The sequence below is a fragment of the Chaetura pelagica genome, unplaced genomic scaffold, assembly GCF_000747805.2.
Source record: "Chaetura pelagica isolate M959 unplaced genomic scaffold, ChaPel_1.0 scaffold79, whole genome shotgun sequence".
NCBI classification, from domain to species: Eukaryota; Metazoa; Chordata; class Aves; order Apodiformes; family Apodidae; genus Chaetura; species Chaetura pelagica.
Genome location: NW_009969339.1, coordinates 5,679,352 through 5,696,853, shown reverse-complemented (window position 1 = coordinate 5,696,853; position 17,502 = coordinate 5,679,352). Strand labels below are relative to the sequence as shown.

Below are 17,502 nucleotides of genomic sequence, written 5' to 3'. Positions count from 1 at the left end.
GTAACATCGTATGTTACTGCTCTCTTTTGCAGAAAAGATGCCCATATACACACACCAAAAAATTTAATGAGCTGCATCTGACCTTTAAATCCTCTCAGCGTGCATACACTGAATGTGTCTATAAATACAAACCAAGACGGAAATACAGTAAAGTAGATAAGAAAGCTGGGAACTGCACAATGCTGTACACATACAACAGCAGCAGTAATTATTTCTAACTCAACACATGAATGAGGTCCTTTAGAAGTTTTGAAAGAGCAAATAAAAATGCTTTCTCATTTCAAAGTTCTTATATTACACTATTGTCAATGGTTAGAAAATCTTTCTTATAAAACTACAGGTGGCACTACATGAATGAAATTTTCATCTGAGACTTGACAGCTGAGGCTGAAAAACAGTGGATAAGAATTAATATCTAAATACCAGACAGACCATGTTTAAAGAACCAGTCCATATAGGTCACATGGTCAGGATCAACACTTATCATTGTTCCTGGGGTTGAAAATACTACTTGAAATTAAATGTCGGGGAAATCAATTGCTCTGCAGAAGGCCACGATTTCATACAAAACCCGATATAGCTGGAGACAGAGGAAGACTATTGCTTCCTGCACCCTCTTGGAATGAAAAAAAACAGACACACAGCAACCAAACTGCATAAATCCTAATCCAAAATCAGGTAAAGTCAATGGGAATCTTCCAGTGGCCCACTGGTATTTGATGCATGCCAGGGTATGCCCAGTTTCAGATAAATTTCAGTTTCTTTCTATCCCAGTAGATTATGGCCCCAGGATGCAGCTGATGACACTTCATTAGTTAACTGTACAAAACCAACAATGGAGAGCATCATAGGTAGCCTTTTATCCATCCTTCTCTACTATGAGAAGATGGAAATGGCTATCAGACGACACAGTCCTTAATTTACCACTAGATTAAGGTATGCATTATCAAAGACAGTGCCAGCTTTCTCCTGTCCCATCTTTGCGACATCTCAGTCCTGACGAGAGAATCACCAGCTCATGAGAAAATATTTGTGCTTCTTTGTGGGCAGCCTGCAAAGTCTGGGGCTTCCAGAAAGACACCAACTCTACACTATCTGTAACTTGTTTATACAAAGCTAGTTTCAGGACCAACAGCTGCCTCAGTTTTGCTTTTTTCATGTTGATTTTACCTTAATAATTTGAAAGAATAGGGAGGATATTAGAAAAATGTGCTTAAGTTGGATGAGTGTAATATGTTACTAAGTAGTTTTTATACTTTGGTGGCTAAAAAGCAATTTTTGATTTTTAGACTCAGAAAACAAATCTTTCCATCCTTAAAATATAGCTGCAGCTACTGCAGCACCTCTACCCATATTTGTACTCAGCTGCCAGCTCTCGTTACTTACCCACTCTGTTTGCTCCTGATAACATAAAGGAAAAAGAAGAGACAACACAGTAATTATTACAAATAATTCAGCTGGAAAAAAACACAGCAGTAAGATGATTGCATTTACTTTTGAATGAAATGCATGAACTTGGATCAAACTGCCAAGTCTCAGCTGCACACAAAGGGAGATGAACCTGCCATTTAACAGGGAGCTCTCTGCAGACAGTGCCTCCAATTCTGGATGCTAAAAATAGTCCCTATGATTACCAAACACCAAATGCTGAAAAAAAAAGTTTATTTGATCAGTGAGGGCATGATAGGTGAAAAGGACATATCTTACACAATATCCTTGCTGCCTTTGCCAGATAATTCAGATGCAGCAATACCTAACACTTCCACACCAAAAGGGCATGTTAAGCTTTACATAACAGTTGTAAGCCAGATGGAAAATGAAGAAACAAAAACAGAATTCCCAGGTAACAAGAACTGGGAGAGCAGCAAATCAGGGAAACAGAACTGAAGACAGATTGGTTGGAGGAACTCATAAGCCATCCTGAGATGAGCTCTGTCATAGCGTATATATGTACTTGGGCCAGAGTTTTGGTCCTCAGAGCAAGCCTAAGGCACTGAAAACATAGATAGCACCAGTACACTCTCTTCTTTTTGTAAACTGTGTACAGTACATGCAGCAAACACTAACTGATTAATAAAGTATAACTTTCTAGTCACATTAGCAGGTCCTGCACTGCATTTTCTTACATGCTTGTTACAGAGGAAAGCCAGCTTCATCACACTTGCTCTTCCAGGAGTAGTCCACATTGTGCAAATTTAGCACTCATACTATTTGAACTTGCTGTTTAGCCACTCAAGAGCTAGCAGTTGATATAAACTATCTTACGTCATCCTCAATCTCCTGTCTTCAACATAAGGAAAAATTGAAGACTGTCTGCTATTATCTGAATTTCACTAGCACTGCATTAATTCCTCAGAAGTCATCTTTACACCTCAGCCAGTATTTCAGAGTACATGCAAAAACATTCAATATACCAACGAGAGCACTCACAATGTGGTCAATATTTTCTTCTTCTCAGTTTCTGCTGCTGCCAAGGCCATGTGTAATAAGAACAGATGGGAATATCACAGACTCCCTTACCAGATACTCGGTATCAGAATTTTCTCTAGGAAGACTACTGGGATTTAAGGCAAGATCTGGTAACTAAAACCTCAAGCAAGGAGCATGCCACCTAAATGCAAATGGTTCTCAGAAAAAAAAAACACTTAGTGTTTGTGTAGCTACAGTGAACCACACACTTTGAAATAGGGAAAAAAACTTAAAAGAATGTTTTGATTTTAAAAAATGAATGTGGTTTTGCAATGTTTTATCAAGTGTTCAATGAGCAAAGAAATATATCTTATGGTACCTCCAGGACAAATGGTGACACTAACTGCAAAATAATTCTTAACAAAAGAATTTAACTGTTTTTAACTTACTGGCACTGGATTTTCATCTTTCTAAAATACAATAATGAAGACATTTTGATGTTTGAATTAGAACTTCTTAGTAAAAGTTATATTGCTCTGTTCTCTTAATCTCACTTTTTCAAAGTTACAGTCACAGACACAACCAAGCTGTATCAAGTCCTGCTGTGACCTCTACTGCTCATGAAACTTCGTGCAAGATTGCTACCACAAGTCACAGCTAGATCTAAACGGAAAGAGGCTTGCTAGGGGTGTGTGGGAGAGAAAAGGAGGGAAGGTTCCTTCCTGCTAAGCCGTTAGTTTCAAAAGCTTCACTGGAATTAATGGAATGCACAGATCTGCAGTTTCAACAGAAGAAACTAAAGAAAAATAGGAGAGTGACACAAAGCAGAAAAATTAACATCCAAAGATGAGTTTAGAAAAGTTACAGCACTAGAGTAACTTTTCAACGTGAGTAAAGCACTGCTGGTGCACATAAGAAAAACAATAAAGTAACAAACCCTTCTTCGCTGCTCTGCGTGGTTTGCCCTCGTTTGCAGCTGTTGCTGGTCTTGCAGTTTCTTCTCCTGTCTCTCTCCCACTGGACTGTTCACTGGCTGTGGAGTCAGCATCTGATGGTGAAATTCTGTCACAAACATTAAAACCCAAACAAACCAACATGTAACATAAGTTTGCAAAGAGGCACAGTTCTCACATGCAAAGAATCCTGTGCTAAAGTATCTTGTGAAGACTGCTAGTATTTTCCTCTGTTCGTTTGTAAATTCATCATAAATTATTGTTGTTACACATCCTTGCCATGGCGTTACTGTTACTGTGTGTGAAAACTGACTGTAACAGGATTCACATGTGACTCATCTTTCCTTTAAAATATACTTCAAGAAAAATCTACCTTAATAAATAGCAGATTAAATAGCAGATTACTTTTCAGATACAGAAGAATTATATTAGAAATAAGAAACCTGTACAGGAAATTAGTCTAATATTCAGACTTCACAACTTGGTGTCTCTTGCTAACACTACATGTGATTATTTTCCTGACTAGTTAAACGTGAGGTTATTCAAAAATGCTACTTGCATGTATGTAACCCATACAGTCATGAGATTCTTAAAAACATTTGTTACCTACAAATTACAACCTCAGTGTTCATAATTTTTGCAGGCTATTACAGAAAAATATAAAGAAATACTGTGATCCTCCCCAAAAGAATACTTCAGCTGTGAAATTATTCAGATAGTATAAAAATAGCAAAAATATGGGGCATACACCACCACCCTGCAGACACTAAAGCCTCTCTTTTCATATGGGATCAGCCTGTGTGATAGTGTCTCCAGTGACCATTTTGTCTTGCGATCATTCATATTTTGCTCCTGTAGGGAACACATCACTAGGAGTGTGCACGTGTCTGTGCATTAACCTTGTTAACCAGTAAGATTTGCTTGAGCTAGATGGGTATCCTAAACTAGTTATTGAGGGTCTTAGCTAAATATCAACGTGCCTAGAGCACTCAGAGACTAAGGTAACTATACCCAGCCAGGCAAGTTCATTGAAAGTTAAACCTATTCCTTGCAGCAGACAATGCTCTGAATTCAATTCCCCTTTTTCTCCTCCCTCAGCAATGCACTGATAATCAAACTCTTTTATTCTTCTCTGTAGGACTGTAATACTAATAAGTCACATTCCCCAGAAAAACTAATTAGCAGGGAGAGAGTGGGCAGAGCTATCATTCCATCAACTTTGTCTTGGTATAGCAGAGTATAAGGCTGGAGTTTTATGTCCATATCTGTAAATAACCTTGTTGTGCTTGTTGTTTTCTTTCATACTCTTTCCACAGAATATCTAACTTACCATTAAGTAATTTATATGAACATAAATTGTTCTTAGTCAACAGTCATTCTTTTTAAGTGCTGAAGAATAAGCAGTTGTGTCATTTCAAGCCAAAACAACAGGTCCAACTCTCAACTGGAGCCCAGACATGCTGTGCTTTCTGAACTCTGTTGATTTTGTATTTTGTTGTTTTTCACAGATACAGATCATGTACTCACATCACCACTACACTTCCTGGCATGCAACGTACAGTCCTGGAATTGCATTGTGATGAACTGAGTTCCGTATTCCCTCACAAAACAGAAAACAGCTAAAACCAACATAACACACCGTGTTATCATTTCACATTTCAGCTTCTGCCTCAGGGAACAAATGTTTTAAATTGCAAGCTGACACAGGCATGTCAGCATGTTAGGGAGATGATGGTAACATCTCCATAGTGAAGCCTAAAGGGAGATTTTTCTCTTAAGGGAAGATGAAGGAGAGAAGAGGAACCTGTTTTGAAAACATTTTGAAGTGTTTGAATTGAGATGCTATTAAAAAAGAAATATCTTTGTTCCAAATTTAATCAATGATTCATTATTGTCATCAGGAGAAGCATTACAACTATGGCTTCTGAAAAATTCTCCTGCTTCATTTTCTGAGTTATTCTAGATGAAATACAGTAACAGCCTCAAGTTTATATTTATTTACTTTACATACGTGAATGTGCAGATAGATATCTTCCCCTCCCTCTGAATATTAACTCTGTCTTAGGCCACTTTTGAACTTTGTAAGAAACAGAAAACCGCTTGTCCTGATTTATATTAGTTCGTTTTAACTTATTTAAGCTACTTCAAAATGAGTTAGCTAATTCTTCTTTCTTCATTTTCCAATTTTGCCCACCTTCCACTGTACCACTGGTAGTCTACTACTTGTAAGGCTTCTAGGGAGTTAGGAAGACAGGCTCGGTATCTGGGAAGACGAAGACTGAGTTGCACAAAGCCCATGAGGGGAAGATGAAGCAATGATCTTAGGATAACTGGGGCTTTAGTGGAAGCACAGAAGGTTGAACAGAGCAGCAAGCTGTGTCACAGAGACCTGCAGCTCAGAAAGAACCACCTCTAGTTTCCTTCTAAGCTCAATCAATTCTACCCTTGGTTGTGTTGGGTTTTTTTGTAACTTGCACCATGCAATAACATATAGGTAAAAGCACAGGGGATGCAGAGCTGGAGACAAAGGAGTGCAATAAAATGAGAAGGAGAAAGAGAAGAATTACTAGAAAGTGGAGCATGGAGGAGATCCACAGCAAGGAGCTGTTCGTGACTCTTCATAGCACTCCTCTCTTCAGGGCTTCATTTTTTTCCCATCTATTACCCACACAATTATCCTTTTATTTTATTTTATTTTTTTCTTTAAGGCACAGATTATTCTTCACTGTGTAGCTCTGTTACAGCACCCACCCTACAAACACAACCCTTTCCAACAGGACACAATCCCATAATTTGATTATCAGAAAAGATTAGGAAATTACTGAAGGTTCACAGACAGTTCTCCACTTGCACAGTTTCATTTCCTAACCAAAGTAGGTTTGCTATGAGGGCAACCATATAACCACAAACAAACCACTCAGGCATCTTCCCTGAATTTTGGAAATACTGCTTATTTCTGCAAATTCCAACTTACAGTACATATATTTATCACTATTAATGATACTGAATAACACTGCTATTTGTCAATGCTTTTCATTTGTTTTCAACCACCTGCTACCTTAAGTAGCTAGAGATCACTACAAAGAGAATGCATCAGAAAACATCCACGTGGTGTTTTCACTAAACAAGAAACGACTTGACCCCAGCCAACCTAGTAGTAGTGTGTTTAAAACCCCTCTTATTGTCTTTAAGAGAAAAATGGACACTAAATTCTCACATCCTGGTACTAAGGAGTAGTGAGGTGTTAAGTCTGATGGCCCACTTAGAAAACACAAGTCCCAAAGATCTGGAACAGCCCTTTCCCCTGAAATTGCCCTGAAAATAATCACCAGCCATTAATAAACTGCCATCTACTACAGTTTGATTTTCCTTTGTGAACTGACCTCCCTCTGTGTCGAACAGCCTTTGAAGGCTTTGAAGAAGTCTTGGATTTGGGGCTGGGTACATCTCCATTTTCAGATGGTGTAGTGTCCTTAGTAGGTCCTGGTAAAGGAGCTGGCTCATGAATAATGAGCACATCATCTTTATTGTGCTGACCCAGATGCTGCTTAGCAAAATCAAAGCCTTTCACACTGGGGCCTTGTAGCTGTGAAAGAAGAACAAAGACAAAAAACAGGAACCATGAGTCACAAAAAATACAAAGGCTTTGGTTAAAATCTGCAAACAATGGCCACTAGGAGGATGGTCAGGATACAGTAGTCTCAGGTATGAACATGAGAGCTGCAGGGAAAATAAAAATACACCCCCCATCATTCTGTCATCTTACTTAGGTATATGATACACAGTGACTGCAAGTCAGCAAATCTAGTTAAAAAAATAGCCTTTTGTTGCTGATACATCTTCTTCCAGTTATTTTTTCAGATTTAATAATGGTGAGAGGAGCTTTTTGTGTCCTTGTGAGTGCAAGATGGTAGATACCCTTGTAGTGCCTGAAATGGTTACCACTGCCAGGTCATCTTCCCATTTCTTTCAGTCAAAATGACTGAAGTGAGATTAAATAATATTAACAATGTCACTGCTGGTGTTCCTAATTTTGACCTCTTCAAATCTTCAGGAGTGTGGGAGTGCTTGCACAAACACCTAGTTCATCTGATGAAAGTTAAACATTCTGCGAAACTGAGTTATATGGCAGCCTGGCAATGGCTTTTCAGACAGCATGGATGTCTCCAGAAAAGAACTGAAAATCTAGCTCTTAGAAATTTCATACTGAATAGACAGACAAATATATAAAAGGCTTTGGAGTTTAGAGAAATTAGATACTTATCCTAGAGATCTTATTAAAGGATTATAGACTCAATGGGTGTCTCACTTGAGAAAGACACAGAAATAGGCCTTTCATTTTCATAACTGTATTTATAAAAAAGCTAGTATCACCTCATCAATGACTTGATTCAGAATTAATTTAATCAAGCTTCCAAGTTTCAAGCTCTCCTGCTGATTTTTTTGGGCTTTGGAGTAATTAGAAATTCTGAAGAACTAATTAAGAGAAAGTTTTTCCTCAAGTCCTGCTCAATTTTATGTAGCTTGGAAGTTTAAACCAGAAATAAATGTTGACAACTCCAGTTTTCAAAGTGCAGGCACACATACCCACGGCACAGCACACATACAAAACCCTCTGTGTGCTCCTAGAGCTGATTTCCTGCAAAGTGAAGCATGTGTTGGAGTGTGTTTATGGGTGCGTCAGGTTCCAGATGTTTAAATGAACCCCCTTTCATAAAGCTTGGCATGCCAACATAGTTAACTACAAACAGACTCGTCTGATATCATGCCAAAAAGTAAGCTTGCCTAAGGAATATTCTGAAACAATCTCTTCAAAATATTTTCTCAGTAAGCAAACATTTTCCAAATGCTTCTTAGAAAGGATGTTGTAGTAGAGTCAACTGCCTACTTTGACCAGTAGATGGCAATAAAAGCTCTCCTGTAAAATCCAACAACTATCGAGGTTCCAGAGTTCATTTCACAAAAAATGAGAAAGCTTATTATTTGAACAGATCTGGACGTCTTCCACTAGACTCAATTTTTCTTGGCCTTTACAATAGTTCCTTCAATTTGGCATTATGGGTGATTCTATCATTGAATTTATGTGAACGACTGCAATCACTGATTCAAAAAGGCACTGTTGAGCTAGACAAGTGAAGGTGTAACTGCTTCTCTATTTTTCGAGTAACAGCCACCTAGTGAACTCTTCCTGAAATTTCCCCCCATTCGGAGTTGAAACACTGTCTTCAGGATCTTGGTCACTTACAAAAACCCACCCCAAAACTCTTTCCTTTTTTCCCCCAAAAATACTTCTGAGGAGGAACTTTTCACTTCCACTACCAGAAGTATCATGCCAGCTTGCAGCACTTCGCTGCAATTCCTCCAAGTTACCCCACCTCCACCTCTACTCTGTTTGTCTGTTCTCTTTGAAGATACTCCTGTGTGCAACACTTTTCCCTTGAACCCCTTCAGTGGTTTCCCTTCTTCTAACCCTTTCACATACTCCACCCTCATGGCTCCACAGCCTGGCTGCTGATCCCTGATGATCAATCACTTCCTCTACTTCACTACATTCTGCTGCCCTGCCTGCAGCCCCCTTTGCTCCAAAGATGATGAGTATTCAGCATGTGCTGGACACAACTACTTCACAAAAAAGATTTGGTGGTGCTCTACCCTTTCCTAAGCACCCTTGACTTGACCTGCAAAGTCACTACTCCTTTCTGAACAGTGAGATGGGTGGGGTGGGCAAGGACAACTAAAGAGACAAACATACTAGTAATATAGGAATTACTAGTACAGTTTTATTAAGTTTGCTGTATGTCTGATGCATGCTTTTCAACATACATTAGAGTTAACTCTAGCATACTGGATTTGTAAACCCTCTGGGGAGTAAAGCAACATGTAAAAATACACATTTTTAATCTTTTAACTTTGAGCAGTCTTATTCATAGATGCAATCGAACATAGTCTTTTGTCTAAGCACAGTTAAGGAAACAGACATATTTATGTGAACATGTACGTACACCACAGCATATGTACGCACAAATGTTTTTCTGCAGACAGACCACACAGAAGCTGAATTAAAAGACTGTTAGTATTGCAAAGACAAGCACTCACACTGTAAGAAATGGCACAGTTAAGATTGTTTGAACAATCACAAATAGATCCTCTCAGGCCTAAGCACTGCAACGGAGTCTTGAGTTAAAAAGCTCTAAATTGAACCCTCTCACTCTCTTCTCTACCCTGCTGGAGCCTTGGCATAGGCTGGACTGTCTGCTATTAGGCCAAGTTGGGCAGAATATAAAGAACATTATTTGTAGAAGCAGGATACTCATTTTATTCCATGGGTTTGTCAGAGCTGGCAAACACGTAGTCAAAGAAGGAGGGGATGTAAGAAGAGAAAGGATGTATTATTTTATGCACATCTGCAGCTCGGGTGGCTGAGACTTTGTCAATGGATTTCATGGAGGCAGCTGGCAACAGAGGCCTGGCAAGTCTCAGGTATCACTATTGTAAGCCTCAAGAAGGACTTGCCCCAGGCACCAGAGAACCTGTGGCTCTACCTTTCTAAAGCTGCAGCCAGGTAAACTCCTTATCTGGTCTTACTCTTCCTTGCCAGGCAGAATCTGGCTATGCATCCCAGCCTCCTGCCCTTCTCTCCCTCTGCCTGCCAGCTGCCAGTTCACTTACACTATCCAAGAACCTGAGTCGCACTGCTTGTTATTCCTTGCGTTGTGTACAGCAACAGAGAAAAAACCCTCTTAGCTTTGAAGGTACCGCTCTACAGAGCTTAAATGCCCACAAGTGTAATTCTATGAGAATGTAACTGGTAAACCTCTAACAAGTCTCTGTCACAGAATCATAGAATCTCTAAAGTTGGAAAAGACCTTCAAGATGATCGAGTCCAACCATCAGCCCTACACCCCCATGACCGCTAAACCATCTCACAAAGCACCACATCTACATGGTTTTTGAACGTTTCCAGGGATGGTGCCTCCACCACCTCCCTTGGCAGCCTGTTCCAATGTCTCACCTCTCTTCCCTAATATTCAATCTGAACCTCCCCTGATGCAACTTGACCTCATTTCCTCTTGTTGTGTCCACAGCTTGACCCCATTTCCTCTTGTCCTATCAATCCTCTTGTTCTATCAATCAATTGTCCTGTCAACCCTATGCAAACATTTTCCTAAAGATTTAAAACCTAGTCAGAAATGGGCAATTCCCCATAGAATCAGCAAAAGTATTTTCCTTACACAAACTATCCTTCTGGTCCTGTTTTCTCCCTTCCTCACCATACACCCCCAAAAGCCAAGAACATGCACTAGAGCTTCCAAAACAATTTTAAAAATTTGGACAGAGCACTTTATTTTCTCTTAACCCTGTTCTTTGAGAGAACAAGCTCTTATATTAAAAAAACGGAGTCTTGAGTTAAAAAGCTCTAAATTGAACCCTCTCACTCTCTTCTCTACCCTGCTGGAGCCTTGGCATAGGCTGGACTGTCTGCTATTAGGCCAAGTTGGGCAGAATATAAAGAACATTATTTGTAGAAGCAGGATACTCATTTTATTCCATGGGTTTGTCAGAGCTGGCAAACACGTAGTCAAAGAAGGAGGGGATGTAAGAAGAGAAAGGATGTATTATTTTATGCACATCTGCAGCTCGGGTGGCTGAGACTTTGTCAATGGATTTCATGGAGGCAGCTGGCAACAGAGGCCTGGCAAGTCTCAGGTATCACTATTGTAAGCCTCAAGAAGGACTTGCCCCAGGCACCAGAGAACCTGTGGCTCTACCTTTCTAAAGCTGCAGCCAGGTAAACTCCTTATCTGGTCTTACTCTTCCTTGCCAGGCAGAATCTGGCTATGCATCCCAGCCTCCTGCCCTTCTCTCCCTCTGCCTGCCAGCTGCCAGTTCACTTACACTATCCAAGAACCTGAGTCCCACTGCTTGTTACTCCTTGCGTTGTGTACAGCAACAGAGAAAAAACCCTCTTAGCTTTGAAGGTACTGCTCTACAGAGCTTAAATGCCCACAAGTGTAATTCTATGAGAATGTAACTGGTAAACCTCTAACAAGTCTCTGTCACAGAATCATAGAATCTCTAAAGTTGGAAAAGACCTTCAAGATGATCGAGTCCAACCATCAGCCCTACACCCCCATGACCGCTAAACCATCTCACAAAGCACCACATCTACATGGTTTTTGAACGTTTCCAGGGATGGTGCCTCCACCACCTCCCTTGGCAGCCTGTTCCAATGTCTCACCTCTCTTCCCTAATACTCAATCTGAACCTCCCCTGATGCAACTTGACCTCATTTCCTCTTGTTGTGTCCACAGCTTGACCCCATTTCCTCTTGTCCTATCAATCCTCTTGTTCTATCAATCAATTGTCCTGTCAACCCTATGCAAACATTTTCCTAAAGATTTAAAACCTAGTCAGAAATGGGCAATTCCCCATAGAATCAGCAAAAGTATTTTCCTTACACAAACTATCCTTCTGGTCCTGTTTTCTCCCTTCCTCACCATACACCCCCAAAAGCCAAGAACATGCACTAGAGCTTCCAAAACAATTTTAAAAATTTGGACAGAGCACTTTATTTTCTCTTAACCCTGTTCTTTGAGAGAACAAGCTCTTATATTAAAAAAAGATTCAGTATGAAACTTATGCCTGAAAAGAAAACTTTGACCTGAATGATTCAAATCTTGCAGAGTTCTGTAGAGCCAAACAACAACATTTCTAGACATCTCCAGCTAAAAAAGCTTAAGTTGGCACTACCAGCTCCAGCCAATATATAAACAGTATGAGACACTGTATGCGTGTGCATGTCTGGATGCATATATGAAAAAATATGACAGAAAAATATAATGTAAAAATACAGATATAAAAAACATGATGCCTGAATTTGAAATAATGGTCCTCAATGAAAAAATTGATAAAACAGCTTATTAAAATTAACAATTATTTGAGAAACACAAATATCCGTATGATTACTACTGCAGAAAAAATGCTAACAGAAAATCACTGTTTCCTAAAAAAACCCAATCCCTACACTTCTGATACCTCACCTCTTAGACCAAGGCAACATTATGACTTTAACTGAGAACTGACAGTAACTAAAATCTACATTTTCTGTGAAAAGTGTCTGAAGGATACTGAAATAAAACTCTGCTATCTCCAAGACTAGTCAGTTCACTGAGACTCAGTGGAATGAATGGTGTTGTTCCAGACTGAAGAGGTTTCCTAAATTTTCTTATCAATTTCTGTGTGTTACCTACCACGTTCTTCCTATTCTTTGTATCAAGTTACATAGTGTAACAGATTAGATAATGTCTGCTCATCTCAGGACAGTTAGTCAGAATACTATGTGTGGATCAGTCATCTACTACACACAAATTAACCACAAGCAAGGAAAAAAATACATTATCTTTTTAGGGGACCACTTCTGCTACTGCTACCTGTCCAGGCGCTGAGCCTCTTTTTGTCAGCCTCAAGTGCCTTTACCTAAGACTGCACAAAACCAGCATTAGCAAAGATTTCTTATTTTAAATGTAAATTGTTAGACAAGCTTTTAATTTATCTTTATATATTTGTGAAAGAGAAAAGATAAACCACAAGTCCATAAATAGAGTCAATGCTTTAATCCTACTGTTACAAACTGGATAAAAAAGTATGCATATAAATTATACATGCAATTCAATAACAATAATGTATACCTGAGTTAAGACACAAGAAACATTTGTTGATGAAAAAGCCTATTAGAAGATCACGTGGAACCTTAGAATTATAGAACAGTTTGAGTTGGAAGGGACCTTAAAGATCATCTAGTTCCAACTCCCCTGCATGGGCAGGGACACTCCCACTACACCAGGTTGCTCAGAGCCTCATCCAACCTGGCCTTGAACACTTCCAGGGATGGGGCTTCCACAACTTCCCTGGGAAACCTGTTCCAGTGTCTCACCACCCTCACACTAAAGAATTTCTTCCTAACATCTAACCTAAATCTCCCCTCTTCCAGTTTTGATCGTCTCTCTACAAGACCTTGTAAAAAGTCTCTCCCCAGCTTTCCTGCAGGCCTCTTCAGGTACTGGAAGGCCACTATGAGGTCTCCCCAGAGCCTTCTCTTCTTCAGGCTCAGAAGGCTCCCAACTCTCTCAGCCTGTCTTCATGGCAGAGGTGTTCCAGCCCTTGGATCATCTTTGTAGCCCTCCTCTAGACTCTCTGTCATTCTCATGTTGGGGGCTCCAGAATTGGACACAGTACTCCAGGTGGGTAAGCAGAGTTCCATTTCCACAGCCTCCCTCAAATTGCAGCAAAAAAAACCCATTTTTTTTTTTTTCTCAAGACCTTTTTGTGCCATTTGCACTACTTCCCTATGAAATGGAATATGATGCAAACAACTAGTGTCATAAACACAAACTCTTTCTCGTCTTTCTTTACAAAAAATACTAAGCAGCATTGAGAAATGTGCAGAGGGATCCCATTCACTGCTGCTGGTTTAGGATATGTTTCTAAGCATCAAAAAGGTCTCTAATTAAATTTAAATAACTTCACTTGGTTAACTGTGTATGTATATAAAAAGAGGTGCATGCACAATGGCAGTTCACTCTATTGTCTCTTAGGTGGGATGCCATCACCCTTCCACTACAGCTGTGTTAGTCTGTACCCTCTACGACAAGCCACATCCCCAAAAGAAGCAGGATTTTGAGATCTGAGGGAAAAAAAGGGGTTGTATCTACAAAATGCTGCCCATTTTCTCATCTTGGATTAAGTACCTCTCCAAAAAGGTGAAGTCTCACACTTGCCACTGAAACAGCACTTCTGTCAACTATCATGATTACTGATTATAGGTAAAGCAGTTGAGGAAACACATCCTTCTGGAGAAGAAACACGTTTACAAGTTACATGTATTTCTGCTATCAAGTTGGGGAAAAGTAGCACACGGTTTGAGGGACCAGCCCTCAGGGCCTATTGTGGGAAGTGGTGTCAAAACAGCGTTCCAAGTCCAAAACAAAAGGACTGCCTGATGCCTATGATAAACAAGAGCCTGCATATGGCCCAAGGTCTACATATACAGATAACAACGGAGGAACTGAAGGGGCGAGGGTCCACTCCAGTTGTTCAATCATTATATGACTCAGCCATGCCTATTAACACTATTCCTCCCACGTTGGCTGCACCAGCTTGGATCCAGAACATGCAGCCTGAGAATAAATAATACCTGAAGTATCAATATTCCTTCTATGTTTCTACTTAAAGCTGATGTTCAAACACAGACCTTGAGTGTCATTTCATCTCAATCCGATCATGGGATTTTGGATGGCCAAGCATTTCTTTGGACTGTGACATTTTAATCACTCTCCCTGGAAGGGCCAGATTTGACAAAAAGATTTGATCCAGCCTCACTGAGGATCCTCTCTGAGAAGGAGTTTAGAAAGCAAAGGGGACCAATCTGAATCTCTCTGGGTTACCCAAGCTGGTTCACAACACACAGTATATGCAGTGCTAGCACGGAAAACCAGAAGAAGCTAGTATACAGCCTCTGGTCTTCCTCCCCTCCTCCAAAAAGTCAAAACTGTGGTTTACTGCTCCCCACCATACAAATAGTAAGTAAAGCAGGAATCCCTCAAAAAATACCATCTCGGGATTTTGCTCCCAGAGTACGATTAAAAACAAAGAAAGAAACCCCTAAACTTACAAAACTTTATAAAGCCTGAAATTCTCAAGGCACCTGTTCTGACATATTTTCTTAAGACAGATTTTCTTCTTACAGATTTTCATCATTCCTCCTCTTCTCCTCTGTGCATTTCTTACTGCCATACTAATATTACCATGACAGCTCAGTACATTTCACAGAATACAAGAGGGATCATGTTGTTGAAAGTCTGTAACTCTGAGTACATCTATGCCCACAGGCTGATGGGATAACTGCTGTAACAGGCAGAATTTTGTGTTGGAATCACACAGTTTCAGTCTTCCTTCTCAAACAGAAATGCCACAGGGTGGATAGTATCTTAATCACAATTTGGTAAGGTTTCTTTGTATAGTGGTTGGGTGAAAGTGCCAGGACTAAGTTAGAAAAAAGATCACCAACTTTATAGGATAGACAAGCCACTGCTGTATCTCTGTACCAATGTTTTTTTGTGCATAAGTTATGTCAAACAATTACTCCTGTAAGGCCATGGACACAACACTGACATCAACTCCAACCTCTGGGAGACATAGCACAACGCATGAAAAAATTATGAATTAAGGAAAACCTTTTCTGGACTAGTGAGGCAAAAGAATACATTCATAACATGGTTCTCGCTGTCTGGACAGAGTGCATACACAACACAGCCAAGAAACACTTCCTCTCCACAAATTATGAGAAAGTGCTAACACACTTTTAAGGTAGAGTATAGCTCAGCAATTTTCATTCATTTTTGTGCTGGTATTTCATTTGGCTAAATGACTAAAACACATTAACACATCTGAAAAGGGTTTAATGCACACAGAAAGTGCTATCATATATATTGTAGAAATAATCTGCTTGCTGAAATGAAGCTACAAGTGAGTAGCTTGAACATTAAAACCTTAGGCAGCAATTATTTGATATTGGCCCATTTCCTTGTTCCCAAAATAGCTAAATTCTACAGTAAACTCTTTATCATCTTTTGTTAGAAAAGACAGAATTTACTTGCCTTGTATTCATCTAGTCTCAGGAGTCTATTATGTTTAAGATGGTATAAAGTTTATCTGTATTTTGAAAATTGATCCTTTTTTATTTTTGTTTAACTCCTTTTTAAAAATGTCACTATAAATCCATAGTTCACCTACATTTTTAATAGCATATGCAGATCTAGTCTCCCCCTTTCAAAAATAATGGAAAAGAATTAGAAATGTTCTAGCTTTTAGAAAGGCTAGCAGTTGGTTCAAAGGCCAGTTCAAAAGAACAGGGTAAGAACTCTGTGTCTTCTCTGCCTGGAAAAGAGATGAAGATGGGAACATGACAGCGACTTGTGAAGTCAGGACTGGCAAGGAGCAAGTGCCCAGGAATCTGCTGTTCCGTGTTCTCTCCAATACAAGGACAAGGGGGCATCACAGAAAACAAAGATGTAGCAGGATAAAAGTAAGATAAAACAGAATCACATGACTCCTCACATAACATACTGTGAAAATCTCTGTGAGCAGCTCAGGTGGGTTTAGAAGGACCACACAAGTTCATGGAAGAGAAATCTTTCAAGGGCTACTAAATATCACCACTTCTAGAGCAAATCCCTTAGCCACAAGGAGGCTGAAGAGTTGCTCAAGGCAAAGCATCACATGTACCTGCCCCTGTTCTCCCCTTCTATTGACTTTTGCTTTTGGCACCTGGGCTACTTGGTCTTTTCCTCCAACCTCCAGACAGATACCCAAATGTTTGTCAAAAAGCAGATGGAGATATTTCAATTTTTGTTGTATCTATCAGTATAAGCAGTATATCTAAGTGTGGTATTTTATTTCTAAAATTTTTGAATAGTTATTCCTCATTACAGAAAAAGAGTTTCCACAAAAGAGCTCTTGCAGAGGAACTGCCATCAGAGAAATGTACTGCTGAGAAATAATTAAGATGCTGAATACTGTGCTCCTTGTTAGAATCCAGCTATTGACTCTGGATGCAGGAGAACCTGTATGCTAATTCCAAAAAGACCATCTTTCAGATAATTAGTTAAGGCTGCTACTAGAAATGAATGATATTTGTTATGCAAACAGCAGGCTTAGACATTAATCACTTGCAGAAATTCATGTCAGTTTTCAAGTAGTTTTTCTAAGATTGGTGTCAGCTGCCTTTCTTCACACGAGACTCTTTTGACTGGAATTATTCTGCAGTGCAGAGCTGTTGCCTCTATACAGATGAACAAAAGCATTACAGGATGTCAAAACATCACAAGAATTCTTTATATGAGGAGCAGAAGCCTAGTATTTAGCTTCCAGCAGAGCTGGCCACTTTGATCCTGGGAACAGCCAAGAGGTAGTCTACTGAATACACAATAATAAGCAAAACTCTCAATTCAGAGATGTAAAGTTACACCTGACACACGAGATTTGGCCATCAGATGTCCCTGCTTGGGGGGGGGAGAAATAAAAATCCACACAAGCCTCTCTCAGACATCTTGCAGAACGCATGACTCATTACTTGTAACCA

At 39.7% G+C, this 17,502-nt stretch overlaps 1 protein-coding gene across 1 annotated transcript in view; it reads right to left on the bottom strand.

The window, feature by feature from the left end:
• Positions 1-17,502, bottom strand: part of KIAA1549 (KIAA1549 ortholog) — an 84,021-nt gene that overhangs the window by 19,863 nt on the left and 46,656 nt on the right. The window contains exons 10-11 of the mRNA XM_010005813.1: positions 6,746-6,948; positions 3,347-3,471 (exon numbers count right to left, since the gene is read on the bottom strand). Coding sequence (XP_010004115.1) covers positions 3,347-3,471; positions 6,746-6,948 — 328 coding nt within the window. The remainder of the gene's footprint in view (positions 1-3,346; positions 3,472-6,745; positions 6,949-17,502) is intronic.